The following is a 15,281-nucleotide window of genomic DNA, read 5'->3' as shown; positions in this document are numbered from 1 at the left end:
AACCTACCTTCATCCGAAAGAAAGTTATGCTGGTTAGAAGATCAACAGTTGACTTCAAATCTTGTAATCTTTCAGGACTGCTTGCTGGGAAGTTATTCTGGTTAAAAACAAATATTATATCTACAATTTCAAAATTACTTCCATAAATGCAAAAGAACAAACCATGCAAATTTGATTGACCTTGAAGAATAGAATACAATCTAATGAAATAAAATCTGGTAGATTGACATTCCAATTCTATGGGTAGAAATTTATTCTCAGTCATTGAATTGAATTGAATAAATTTTATTAGCCAAATATGCATACATACAAGGAATTGAAGTCTACAATAGACTCAGAAGAGGATGAATTTTCACTAAAATATCAGCAATCTTGTACTGTGAGAAAAATTCTAACTCGGAAATTATTTAAACGTTATTTATAAAAAGGTAATTCTTATTAGTTATTGAACTCATCGCAGCATTTTGCTCCCTCCAATGTGTTATAACACATGCACATAAGGAAGTTATGCAAAATCTGGAAATCATTTAATTTACTTTCAAATTTTGAACTAAGCTTTACCAGTCAATTATATTTAATTCCTACCACTAATGCATGAAACAGGTGACATTAAATTTATATGGCGATAATATTATAAATTTATCAGAAACCTTGCTTCTGTGCAGACATCATTGTTTATTAATATTCCATGGTTCAGTAGATTCAGTCATAGCACAAAAAAAAAATCAAGATTTATAGTAGCCTCTGGTAGAAAGAGAAAGATTCAACAAGACAGTAGGACTGGAAATTGTTCTCTGCTGTGACCCTTATTAATCAGCAAAACTGAGGAGGCTTGAAATACAATCAATTACAATTTGTGCAGAATAGACACAGTCCCTTGTTAAATGTTAAACTTTTCTTCAAGACAAGTTCACAAAATAAGTTACAACCAAGAATTGACTCTAGATTTGTACTTCTGGTATTTCAGCAGCAAAACCCAAGGGCTTCCTGCACTTATTGGAAACACTGGGGCAGTCAACAAAATCGATTGATTGAATTGAGTGAAAAATAAAGCAGAGAAACAGACCCTTCAGCCCACCGAGTCCACGCTGATCATTGATCACCTATTCCCACTAGTTCTACGTTATCCCACTTTCTCATCCACTCCTTACACACTAAAGGCAATTTACAGAGGTCAAATCCACACGGTCATAGGGAGAATATGCAAACTCCACACAGACAGCACCCATGTCAGGATTGACCCCGGGTCTATGGTGCTGGGTGAAGGCAGCACTACCAGCTGGTGCCACTGTGCTGCTATAAAAAAAACCTTTATGTGAAGCTAGAAGGAATGAGAGTTCCCCTGCCTCTACTGCAAGTGTTAACAACTGCAGTGAGCTGTTGCATTAGTTCTCTCCACTTCCTGCACTTATCAATAATACCCACACTCACCTCACCACAAAAGTCTAAACACTCACTGAAAGCACCTGCCGCAAATGATAGAAACCCAGGTTGGCTAGTTTGTTTGATTTCACGACTGTATAATACAAAACCGTGGATTTCAAGTTTAATTTGAGAACTTCAAGTAATAGATCTACCTCATGGGATTATTGAAAGACAAACAATTGAACAAAAATACTAATAATGTACTGCATTGCAGACTTAAAATGGAAGTGCGACATTAATTTCTGCCTGCTATGTTAAATGGAACGTGCAATGTGGATAAATGATTCTTGCCACAGACCTTTTTTGTAATAAAATACATCCAATTGCCATTTTCCACTTATTGACAAAGAAGATTTTTAATGGCCCTTTTCATTAATGATAGTCGTAAAGATTAGCCATGGGGGGAGTAATATTTGCCTTTTGCACTGCCACCAAAATGCTGTAATTCAGTGAGTAGTTGGAAAGTTTAGATGCAAACTACAAGCTGGACAACTTGCTCAGTACTTGAGATTTCTGTGTCTGTTTATTGATTACAGTGAATAATTCTGTAATGAAGAGAATATTGCACCAATAGAAGCCTAATGTGTAAATGAGCATCCCAATTTGTAGGCCAAACTCAAGCTCAAATACTAATTTCTTCTTTGCAATTACACTTTCCTTTATTACAGCCTTCAGAATATTAGTTTGAATCAATTAAAAAATTAGACAGATTCAAATTTGAGCAAGTTCAACAAGGATTCCCATATTATTGTATTAACGGCAGTTCTGCTATAATTCAATAATTATGGTCTTAAGAAACCTTGTGTTAGAGAAAGTCACATTATTAAAACTATTGCAAAGTGGGGAGAGGGGAGAGGGGTTAGGGGATAGAGAGTTTCAGACTCCAATAACAAAGATTTTTTTTTCGGAGGATTTTCAAAAATAAAGATCTTTGCAATAGCAATAAGTTTATTTTTATTATTGCCTACGAAAAATACATAAGGCTGGATATTACATTGTTTAATGGAGTATCAATGCACGATTGTCAACGGATGCGATTGGTTGTCAATTTAAATGACCAAATTTATCGTTTGTGATATTATACGTATCAGCTGTGTTCTTAAGAGCCATTTGTATCTGATTATTTTGACGATACTATCAGTAACTGTTTTTTCACACATACTATTATTTTCACAAGGCAGCTTTTTTCCCACTTGCCAAATTCAAAGTAATTTTGAAATGGTTCTCTCGTTCCCAATTGAAGTTGTGTTACATCCAATTCGGCTTGGCAACACAAATACTGTTCCTTAATTTATCAGTCTTTATATTTAATTTGCGCTATGGAAATGCATTATAGCAGAACTACCTAACATCTAAGCAGGACTTTAATTCAAATTTATTTTTATGACTTCACTTTCCCAGCCTTCAATGAGAAGACATTACTTTGTGCAAAAACTCACCCTATACATTGACAGATCAATACGAAGGGAATTATGCAGTTGGTCCAAGAGTTTTACAAACCTCTCTTTCTGCAAGAAATGACAGAAATAATTTAACTCTCTTTCTTGAGTGAAAAACATTTTATAACATATATGAAGGTAGTAGATAATATTTTATTACATATCTCAATCACAAAAACATTCTAACAAATTATTCTGAACTGAGTATCAATTCTATTTAATTCCTCTATGACATTCGTCACAATAAAGCAATTAAATAATTAGAATCACAACTATTACAAATGTTTGCCACACCAGCACGGTGACATTGACATGTTTGCAGTTTCCTTAAATGTGTCACACCCGAGTCCATTAGGAATGGCTGAACATTAATCATTATCTTCTGCAACAAAAGGTACCATGTTCTTTTAGAAGCATTTCAACATATATCATTTATGTTTCAGAATGTTAAATATAGATTGATCAATTTCAAAACATAATTAAACTATGCATATTTGTTACATATTGTATCTTTGGAGTAAAATCATGAACTATCCATTTTGCCTAATGGCATTCACTGACAATTGATGGATTGAATTGAAGCATACAGTGTGGAAACAGGCCCTTCAGCCCAACAAGTCCACTCTGGTCATCAAACACTGGTTATCACACTTTCTCATGCACTCCCGAGAAATTAGGATCAATTGTCAGACGCCAATTATCCTACAAAACCACACGTCTTTGTGATGTGGAATGAAACCAAGCACCCGATGGAACCACACAGTCATCAAGAACATGCATACACCACACAGACAGCAATCAAGGTCAGGATTGAACCCTAGTCTTCTGGCGCTATGAGGCAGCAGCTTTACAAGCTGTGTAACAAATAACATAATTTATCTTACCTGGCATCAAATATTTCAAATTGAAACCCCAATTTAACTAATTTCTGATCAAACATGTTTAAGCAGGCAATAATCAATTAGCCCATGAAAGCATATTTACACAAATAAAAATAATGTACTTTTTAAAAAACGACACACCTCCTGAGTACATGATTCTATAACAAATGCTTCAGAAAAGCTCAATAGCCAATAATGGGATAACATCTCATGTAAATTACATGGGTTCAAAATAATTTATATTGAGGAACCTATTGAGGTAGCTATATTTAATGACAAGCTTTCTAAGTTGTTTAGGTTTGTGTAAGAGATTGGTACCAAGATACGATAAGACTTGACACATTTCACATAATCAGTAAGAGTGCTGCATTCATCTACATGACAACAATGTTCTTCTATTGCAACTTTCTGGAGAAGAAAATAAAGTTTCAAGGAAGTTACTTCAGCTACTATAAATGCCTAATCATTCATTTTGTCATCCTCAGTACAATTGAGTGCTAAAATATTCATACGGCAAAACTAAAGTATTATAAAAGGCAGCTCTACAATTTTTAGCCAGCACAACTAGCAATGCAGAAAGATTCCGATCCATGGAAGAATCAAAATTACATCAATACGCCCTGACTGGCATATTGACTGTCTTAAGTTGCCATAACAATGGATTTTTTTTAACATAGTATGCAAATCATGTGTTTCAGAAACAACAAATTGTGTATATATTATCCCAATACTTGAATTTTTTTGTATATTTTGCAAATTTATTAATTGGCTTGATATTTTTCACAATTTTAGTTCAAATTTCATAGATTTCAACATTCCAGAGAATCAACATGAAATGGGAGAGATTTACTGCTGTGCTCTATATTAATACATACCCCAAAATTGGAGGCTGAAAAGCGATCAGAGGCAGAAACATTGGTGGAGGCGGTGGTATGCGCATAGTAAGCATTGATATTTGCCAAAAGAGTGCTCATTACAGCAGGTACTCCAGGACACATATACTTTGAAGAGAGGCAGGCAAAATGTCTACAAAAGCACAAAATTAGTAGCAACATTTCAGTAAACTTTAAATTGTAATTTATACAAGTAAAATTCACTCGAGATAACTCCAACAATACTTTAACAAACAAATTAGTAAGCTAGCTGAAAAGCCAACAAACTGCATTGCTTTTGGTTGGAGTACAGTGATAACTATGTATTAAAATCTGTTGCCACTGAATGGGAAAAAGAAAATGTTCAACTATATTCCATGGTTCCCCCAAAATTTTCCCATCCATTCTCCCTGATTTATCTCCACTTTACTGATACCCACCATCACAATAATAATAATGGCTAATTCGGCAGGAAACCTGAGAGTAGCTTACTCATAATTCTCCAAGTACCTCCTTCAAAACAGGTATACAGTAGAGCTTAGATGCCAGGGGAAGTTAAAATTAAAATATAACTTTATGGAGTGATGGCAACCAATGCCAAGTAATTGAATGTTCAATTACTATAATGTGAAACCAAGGGATCCAAGGTCTTATTTAAAGTACATATATTGGCTGCATCATTTCCATTATGTCAAAAATTCACATGACAAAGAATAAACATCCCCTTAGTGACATTCCATATGAAATGACAGTCACATCCTTGCCAGCCAATTAATTTATGTTTAGTGATTTTAAGTGATGTTGCAGGTAACTGTCACTTTTACTGGAGAACCTAGAGTTGGAAGAAGAGTCCAGACCTGAAACCTCACCTATCCATGCTCTCCAGAGATCTGCCTGACCTGCTGAATTACTCCAGCACTTTGTCTTTTTTTTAATATAGAATGTAATATTTACGACACTACTGGCCAGAGGTACCAGTTTAAAAGAAATGCTCTTCCTTATATTAACAAAAATAATAAAATAATATTTGTGAAAACACTAACGTATTTTACAAGACTTAAGGTATTCTACAATTCATATTAAAACAGCGGCATGAACTTACGTCATAGCCTGATAAATGGATTCTACACCAAATCGTATTGCAAACTCATCCACAATTTCTTGTGCAGTCTCATCAAAATAAACCTTCCAAGCATCATCTCCTTTTGCATCTGCGATTTTCACAACTCCGTTGTTTTGTATATCCGTCAGGAAATGAAATAAATTCTAATCCACAAGTACACAAAATTAGAACATTTTAGCAAAGAGTCGCAATCAAAATGCAAAGTTTTTACTATAATTAATGCAATGACTATTATTGGATCTTGGTAATATATTGTGCATGCATAATTTAAACAGCTACAAAATGTCTGGAAGGCAGGTCAAAGTATTTGTGGAAGAGCATGGGAAAACAGCCTCCCAGCCTGTGAAACACCCCACAGAATATTAAATGGAATACAAAGACAGTTTGATGATAGACAATAGACAATAGGTGCAGGAGTAGGCCATTCAGCCCTTCGAGCCAGCACCGCCATTCAATGCGATCATGGCTGATCACTCTCAATCAGTACCCCGTTCCTGCCTTCTCCCCATACCCCCTCACTCCGCTATCCTTAAGAGCTCTATCCAGCTCTCTCTTGAAAGCATCCAATGAACTGGCCTCCACTGCCTTCTGAGGCAGAGAATTCCACACCTTCACCACTCTCTGACTGAAAAAGTTCTTCCTCATCTCCGTTCTAAATGGCCTACCCCTTATTCTTAAACTGTGGCCCCTTGTTCTGGACTCCCCCAACATTGGGAACATGTTTCCTGCCTCTAATGTGTCCAATCCCCTAATTATCTTATATGTTTCAATAAGATCCCCCCTCATCCTTCTAAATTCCAGTGTATACAAGCCCAATCGCTCCAGCCTTTCAACATACGACAGTCCCGCCATTCCGGGAATTAACCTAGTGAACCTACGCTGCACGCCCTCCATAGCAAGAATATCCTTCCTCAAATTTGGAGACCAAAACTGCACACAGTACTCCAGGTGCGGTCTCACCAGGGCCCGGTACAACTGTAGAAGGACCTCTTTGCTCCTATACTCAACTCTTCTTGTTATGAAGGCCAACATTCCATATGGGTTATAACCGTAAATTGCTAACTCTGATTTCATCTACATGAAAGCTAACTGGCCAGAGAAGAATCTTCAACATTTTCTGTCTACGCAAATCGAAGATAATATTCACCAATGTCATTTTTAACACTGTCATTAATTAGCTGTGATACTGGTTGTACTCATAGAGAGTCACAGAGTCATACAGCATGGAAACGGGCTCTTTAGCCCAATTATTCCGTGCTGACCAAGATGCCCCATCTAAGCTGGTTCCATCTGCTTGCGCTTGGTCCACATCCCTCTTCTATCCATCTACTCTTTGTTAACTCAAAAATTAAATGCACTAAAAAAATGCACAATTTTCAGCTAAAGAAAATGGAGGTTAAACCTTTCCAAGAAAAGCCAAGTTTCAACAGCATTAAAGTTAGAATAACCTAGTCCTAGAGCCTTACTGTCCGCCAAAAACAATTACAGTACTGAATAATGTCAACAAATAGAGAACAATCCAAGCAATATACACCACCAAATCTATTTATTACATTACAGTTTGAATCCTTCCTCAAATACCAGAACTCTTCCAAGTAACTACTTGGAATTCATGATCATTCACTGTTATGTAACCATTTTAACTTTACCTGGTTACAGCTAATTGCAATAAAAAATAAAAATGTAATACAATTACAATTATATAAATAAACATTTCAATTTCATGCCTATTATTAAAAAAAATACATATGCATAAATAATCCCGTTTCATCAAAGTATGTTTAAGGTTGCTGATAATGTGAGTTTCAAATGAATCAACCCACATTACCTTTGGATTTTAATAAAAACCTGTATGCAAGAAATGACACTTGCAGAAAAGATGCCATCTTAAACAATGCTAGATATCCAGAATAAATACACACACAGACACAGGTAGAAACATTGTAACACAAGGCATTAATCCTGGATTTTTGCTTCAGTGCCATTGACAGATACTTTCAAAGCAGGTGGAATGTGGAGATGTAGGTGACAGTCGGGGTGATTAAGACAGAGGTTAATTGGCAAAAAATATAAATTTGGAAAATTTAATTTGTATGGAACCAGTTATTTCCGGGTTTCAAAGGAGGTGACCAATTTTCCTATAATTTAAATATTAGTAATAGTAAACATTATAATTAGATAAACATATTATAACATGAACATTATACTTAAATAAACATTACAATATTAAATATTAACAATATTAAATATTAAACAAATCCAATCAGAAACCCAGGATCATCAGTTAACCTTACTGATAGCCAACGTCTCCCAAGCCATCAGTGGACCAAACATTTCTCACCAACCACTGGATTCCCACATCTAACATCTGCTCACCCACTCCTTCAAATGGGACTGCCCAACATTCACAACCTCAACAACACACCCCTCCTCATTATATCCAGAATAGAACCCTATGTCTCAATGATCAGTCCCACTCCTACCCACTTGCCCTGCTAGTTATCAGGCTTGGGAAACAAGTCCCATTCATTTAGACTTCCCGTGCAGATTTAATCCATCTGCAAAGGCATTTCCTCCCAAAGGACCCTTGCGCTTAACTATGGTAGGACATATAAGAAACCATTCAACCATGCTGTCTGATCACAGCAGCCCACAGTTCATGTCAGTGGATTGATTCTTCCTGGGGGAGAATGCATATATACCATGTAACTATCAGTGCATAATCAATTACCTCATGAAGACATGTATACTGAACATGGTAGGGTGCTACTTTCTCTTCTCCTTTTATCTCCACACTGATATGTAATCGGATGGCACCAGATACTGCAGATTTGTCAGTACGTTTATCTGGATGTGGAAATTATTATCACAGAGAAAAGGTAGTTAAACATCACATGAAATTCTAGTTTACAGGCAATTATTTGACAAAATACACAAAATAATCATTTTATCTCTCAACTAGACTAAGAATTTATAATCCGGCCATACTTCAACAATTTCCTTTTAAAATTGCCTATGAAAAGTTTAAATATCTTGGAATTTACGTGACTAGGAAATATACTTCTTTATTTAAATTAAATTTTCCTCCTTTACTCACTAAATTACACAGAAATATCCAATTTTGGAAAACACTCCCTATATCATTAGTTGGTCGTAGTAATGCTATAAAGATGATCTTTCTTCCACAGCTACTATACTTATTTCAAGCAATTCCGATCTATCTTCCAAAAAAGTTTTTTTTTAAAATTGATTCAATTGTTACTAATTTTATTTGGGACTACAAGACTCATTTAATGGAGGAATTGCTTTACCTAACTTTTTATTTCATTATTGGGCGGTTAATATTAAAAATATAACCTGCTGGTTGGATGATTCTGATCAACAACCGGATTGGTTAAAGATGGAGAAAGAGGATTGTTTACCATTCGATATTGGTGCGATCCTCTTAGCTCCAATAAATTTAAATAAAAAAACATATGGAGGTAATCCCATTATACACAGTGTTATCCGTACCTGGAAACAATTAAAGCTTACGTTAAAATTGAGTAAATTATCTGTTTTCCTTCCTATTGCGAATAATCCTTCTTTTATACCGTCTGTCTTAGATAGAGGCTTTGCTCAATGGAAAAGTTATGGAATTAAAAGGGTGGGAGATCTTTATCATAAGGGAACATTTCTTTCTTTTCAGGATTTACAGCAGAAGTACGGATTACATGTTAATAATTATTTTAGATATTTACAACTTAGAGATTATGTAAAATCACACATGCAAGAATATAAGTTTAGAGGTCCAGAAACACTTGATGTATGCCTGAATCGACATTATAATTCAAATAAATTAATATCCTTTATTTACAATACTCTCCTTGACACTGATATTCCGTCATCAGAATCTTATAGACGAGCATGGGAGGACGAATTGAATCAATTTATAATGCAAGATATATGGGATGAAAGTTTACAACATATACATCAATGTTCATTGAATACTAGACATTCCTTAATACAATTTAAAATAATACATAGATTACATTATTCGAAGACGAAATTAAATAGGATTTTTCCTAGTATCTCTCCTATTTGTGATAAATGTCAATTTCAAGAAGCTAATTTAACTCATATTTTCGTAACTTGTATAAAAATGCAAAACTTCTGGTTGGAGATTTTTAAAATAGTTTCTAAAGTTATTAATAAAAAATTAGATATGGACCCAAAATTAATTATATTAGGATTATCAGAACATACTACAAATTTTACAGTAAGTCAGGTACATTTTCTTGATTACAGTCTAATAACTGCGAAAAAATTAATACTTAAATTTTGGAAAAAACCAATAACCCCCACAATTAAAATGTGGACTACGGAAATGACAGAGACCCTGCATTTGGAAAAAATAAGGTTTGCCTTAATCGACAAACCTGAGTTATTTTTAAAAATATGGTCTCCATTTATTGAATTTTTAGAAAAGTAAATGGGTTTGGCACAGGACTAAAATAAAAAATTTAAATTAAAAGTTGAAACTTGAGTTAGGGGTTGGATGTACAACTGTGGTTATTGTCTCCCGGATCTACTCCCTTTAATTTTTATTGTTAGACCCTTTTTTTTTTTAACCCTCTTACTCTCCCCAAGTTTATAGTTTTTTTTAATTTTTTTTTATTTTCTCTCTTCAAAAATTTAAAAATTGAAGCTATGTAAGAACTTTGTAACTAATGTGTTTTTTTATTTCTATTTGTACATATGCTTTTCAAAAATAAAAAATATTAAAAAAAAAAAAAGAATTTATAATTTCACACTGAAAATTATTGGAATAATATTGGGGAAATTTATCCATTTTCAATACTTTAATATTTTTCTGGAGAACTGTTTTTAGTCTTTTATTATATGTTACTATTTTGGTGCATGTTTTTGTTTTACATGTGCATCCTTGAAATAAAGACACATAAGAAAAATACAAAAGAAATCAATCATTGTACACTTCTAGCAAGGTCCAGATGCATTAAGATTCATTGTCAAAGACAATGCGATCCTTGCCCTTCTCCAAGCTTGTAGATGTGGCTGCTGTACATAGATATTTCAGTAAGGATGCCATTAATGAAGCACAAACATCTTGTCCATTTCTTCTTGCTGAAGTGGGAGCACATCCTGGTCACATATGGCTCCCGCTGACTCTCATCTCTACCACTCAATCCCATCCCACCCCTCAACCCCATTCCCCATCTTGCAGCTTGTTCGACTTGCCCAAGCCCTGCTCATTCTTCCATTTTTACTCTTTCTGGAGGACTACTTATGCATTATTGAACTCCCACCATTGGATGCAAACAATTTTTTTAGTTGAATTGACATCAGAAGTCTTTCAAAACCTGCTATATCCTTTACCTTGAAATAACCATAGAAAGCACCTAAGGCATGTATAACTGTTGCAGCTATCAAACAATCAACTTATAATTAGTATGATTTATTTAGATAGTGTTACTGGATGGGCACATGTTCAGCTATGCAAGATTGAGAGGGTGCTTGCTGGAGGTGTTAGCTACAAAATGGCATTGCTAGCATTACATCAATGTATATATTACTCAATGGGCAGGGAAAATATGGTCCCCGTCAGTTTGAAGGAAGTCTAACATTTTGATCTTTATTAAAATTACGTGGAAAATAACTTATTTAATAGATTGTTAATATATAAAAGCTACATTTGGTCCACCACTCATTGCAGAAGTCACCAGCTTAAAAAATAACTTGGATTACACATTTGGTTGATAACTACATTAAAAGGATTAAACTGAAGCGTTTACAGTATTACAGCACAAATTCTGCACTTTGGAACTCTGATTCTTTTGCCTGACCATTTCCCATCAGCCGCATGGCAGGCATGATTTACAGCACATCTTTGAATAGTTATGATTCAAAATTACTCTATATTACATTGTTCAAACAGAAATTTAATATTTATTTTAAATGACACTATGGGCAGGTTCACTTAAAATGAAACCTTACTCAAGTACTATTACACAAAGCACAGCGCGTAGCTCAGTGCACTCATGAGTACATTTATTTCAATAAAAGTTTGGGCATTGGTACAAAGCTGAAAAAACCCTAAGAATTAACTTTTACAGAGCACCTTTTTCTCAAGTTTACATCAGCGATTGTTTTTATTGTCGTAATACTTAAATAACACATGCCAACATATTGTTCCTGTTTCTTACTTCAGACATAAAGTCTTCTTTCCCAAAACATGGGCCGAATGGCCTAATTCTACTCCTATAACTTGTGAAGATCTAATCAGAATTTAATATTCCTAATGATACAGACAGATCATCATTAACATGGTTCTTGGATAACTTCAGGAAGATGTTTATTATGACAATTTAGTACTCAGATATCAAGTCTAGTTCATTACCAATTTCTAGTGTTTACATTTTTCTTAAACTGTTGAAAGAAAATCCCTACACATTTCAGGTGCGAATTATTGACTTTCTGATAGAATCAGTTTTGCTGCTTTGAATTGTAAGATTTAGTGCACTGAATTATGGAAAGCGACGGAATTAATTGATTTCTTTCCACATGAAACCCTGAGTGGACAGGTAATCTAGGATTACATAAAATTCTAGAAATGTAGATAAAAGTTAATGTCAAGTTAAATAATACCGAATTAACAAATGTATCATGTGCATTTGTGTACTGTATTCGCTAAAACATAAATGATTGTTTACAGTTGTTTTTCCTTCTACTGGTAGATATTTTTAAAACTTTTACTTCAGGAACCTCTGGAACATTTCTATCATGGATCAACAAAAGCAATACAATATCAAGTACAATGCTATCAGATACTTATTTCCACAATGGCTCATCTATGCTCAATTAGCATACTGGTACTTTTGTTTAAACATTAAACAAAAAATGATTTTAGGACACCAGTATGAGCTGTGAAAGACAGTAGGCAAAATACACTTAAGCAATGAAAGAGTGAGTAATTAATGGAGCAATAATTGTGCGCTAAATGTTAAAAAAAGTAAACAACAGCTCCATTTAAGCACGAACACTGAGCAACACCACAACCTAATTAAAGATCATATTTGTTGACAATAACATATTGACTATTTTGGTATTCATTAAACGTTATTTAAAAGCATCTGTTTGAACAGTTACAAAAGGGAGGCAACATTAATTATTTGGTTGGCTACCTTCTTAATTTGCCATTTTATCATATTTTCCAAGTATGTGGTATGTAGATACCAAAAAGAATAAATTACCCCAGATTCATAACAAAACTTGTAACTAGACCCTAAAACTGATTTATAACATCAGAAAAATGTGATTAATTGTGCGATAATTGTGCTAAATCAGCCACAGAATTTAAAAGAAAAATATATTTTGTCAGAGCCTCTTTCTATTAAGATAATTTGACATCAGATTTTTCCTGCTACACAATTTCCCATCAATTGAGCAAACCTCATACCAAATTTGGTTTAACAACATGGTAATCTTTTGCAACACAGTACAACAACTGTGTGGCAGAAAATATTGTTAAAACTGTGGAGTGAAATTTTTTTTTTGATTCACCAAACATGACTAATGCCATCAACATAATCAATTAAAGATCATGGAATCATTAAAAAATTTACAACACGAGATGGTAATTTGACCCACCGTGTCTGTGCAAATTTGAATATAAAACATAATGACCTAATCCCACCTTTCAGCCTTAGCCCCATATCCCTATAAATCATGCCTCTTTAATAATACATGCAGGTACTTTTCAAATGTAATGAGAATTTCTGTATCTATCACCTTTTCAGCATGCAAGTTCCAAACCCTTATCACCGCTTAAGTGAAAAAGAAATGCTACGTTCCCTTCAAATCGTTCTTCCATGTCCCCTAGTATTTGATCCATCTTCCTATTAGTCTACCAGTCTTTCACAATGTCATACACCTTAACTATCTCATGAGGATATTAAATAATGGCACAATAAAATATAATCATGGAAAATCAATGTAATAAAAATATAATGAGCAAAAAACAAATTAGCTCCTAATTGTTATTCCCTAACAATTTAACATATATAAATAAAATGCACTACACAGTAGTGCCAGTTTCACCATAAGATTATGAAGCAACTAATCAGTATCTAAAATCTATTTAAGGCACTTCATTTCCTGCATGCCCAATATGATCATAGAGGCTATTTTTACAAGCTATCAATGCCAACCAAACCTTCGCAAACACAACCCAGTGGCTATGCCATCAACCAGTATGACATAACATGTTTATTAAACGCACTGGATTTTTTGTCCAGTTTTGGCAACAATTCCTTGGTAACGGCATAAAGCTTGTCACTATTGACTCTGCTCACAGTACTGACCATACATTTCAGTCTTCACTGAACCTTCTATAACTTCCATCCCAGAAATCCTTGCACTCCAGAGCTCGATCCAATGTTTTGCCTGTCTCCATCTTAATTTTTATTCATCTGATCAGATGCTGCGAGGCTCACCTCAGGGTCCATGCTTTTCTGCTTCCAGTGGCCAGGTAAGGGAAAAGTGACCCATTTTACACCTATTGTCCAGAGGGCTTTAATTTTGTTCAAATTCCCAGATCTGTACCTCTATTCCACAATCTCCTTCTGCATTGGGAAATGTTGCTATTCAGTGCTTTCTCCAAGCAAACTATTGTGAATCAAAAACTCACAATTGGAGAAATTCAACGATACTCCTACACAGCACAATGTGAGAATAGACAAATATGCTACCTACAAAACTAACCCCGTGACCTAAAAGCGCTGAATTTATTAGTTTGATTATTTAATAAAACTTGCATTTTATTTATTGATTTATACTCATAAATTCTATTTATAGTTACTGCTCTGTTATTATGTTTCTGTACTTCAAGGATATAGATTACATTTTTCGTAAGAGATTTAGTAACACAGATGCTTTTGTTCAGAACTAAAAAGATAAATAAAATTATTACAATTCTGTATCAATAAAACTTAAGATGTTTTTGATGATTTTTATGTTAGCCAAAATCTGTTGAATTTTTTTTAGGAAATACAGACAAGCATATGATCTTTAATTTCTCTAAGCTTGTACGCTACAGGCACACTGTTTAAAATAATAAAAACCTGTATGGTAATGTATCTCAGGTCTTGTAGCATTTTCTTTTGACTGCCTTCACACCAACATTCAGACTCTTATAAACAGTAACTGAAAAAGGAAATGAAAACAAAAAGAAAGTTTTAACAAACTTTTTCAACTGCTCAACTCTGAAATGTGTAAGATGCATTGTGCGCAATTGTTTTTTTTTAAAATTGGTTTCTATGGAGAATTTCCTTACAATTTTTACACTTTCGCCTGAGATGATTCTTAGCCATCTCAACTTTTGTTCTAATCCATTGGAAGGAGCAGATATTTAGTTTTCACTGGTCACCATCACTTTCCTTGGTATGGGGGTAATAATGTGCAATTATCAGGATCAGATTTATTGGGGTAAAACTAAACTTAAGTGACAAGAATTTTCTGGGGTGTTCCTGAGTACACTTTTCAT

At 34.3% G+C, this 15,281-nt stretch overlaps 1 protein-coding gene across 10 annotated transcripts in view; it reads right to left on the bottom strand.

Moving 5' to 3' along the window:
- The window catches only part of LOC144607377 (protein unc-13 homolog A-like), a 184,408-nt gene that overhangs the window by 51,768 nt on the left and 117,359 nt on the right, over nt 1-15,281 (bottom strand). For all 10 annotated transcript variants that reach the window (XM_078424171.1, XM_078424174.1, XM_078424170.1 and 7 more), the window contains 5 exons: nt 8,472-8,587; nt 5,720-5,883; nt 4,621-4,771; nt 2,865-2,933; nt 8-97 (listed from right to left, as the gene is read on the bottom strand). In XM_078424171.1, coding sequence (XP_078280297.1) covers nt 8-97; nt 2,865-2,933; nt 4,621-4,771; nt 5,720-5,883; nt 8,472-8,587 — 590 coding nt within the window. The remainder of the gene's footprint in view (nt 1-7; nt 98-2,864; nt 2,934-4,620; nt 4,772-5,719; nt 5,884-8,471; nt 8,588-15,281) is intronic.

This window comes from Rhinoraja longicauda, chromosome 28, assembly GCF_053455715.1.
Source record: "Rhinoraja longicauda isolate Sanriku21f chromosome 28, sRhiLon1.1, whole genome shotgun sequence".
Lineage (NCBI taxonomy): Eukaryota > Metazoa > Chordata > Chondrichthyes > Rajiformes > Arhynchobatidae > Rhinoraja > Rhinoraja longicauda.
Note: the sequence above shows the minus strand (reverse complement) of the source record. Positions and strands in the feature narration are given on the sequence as shown.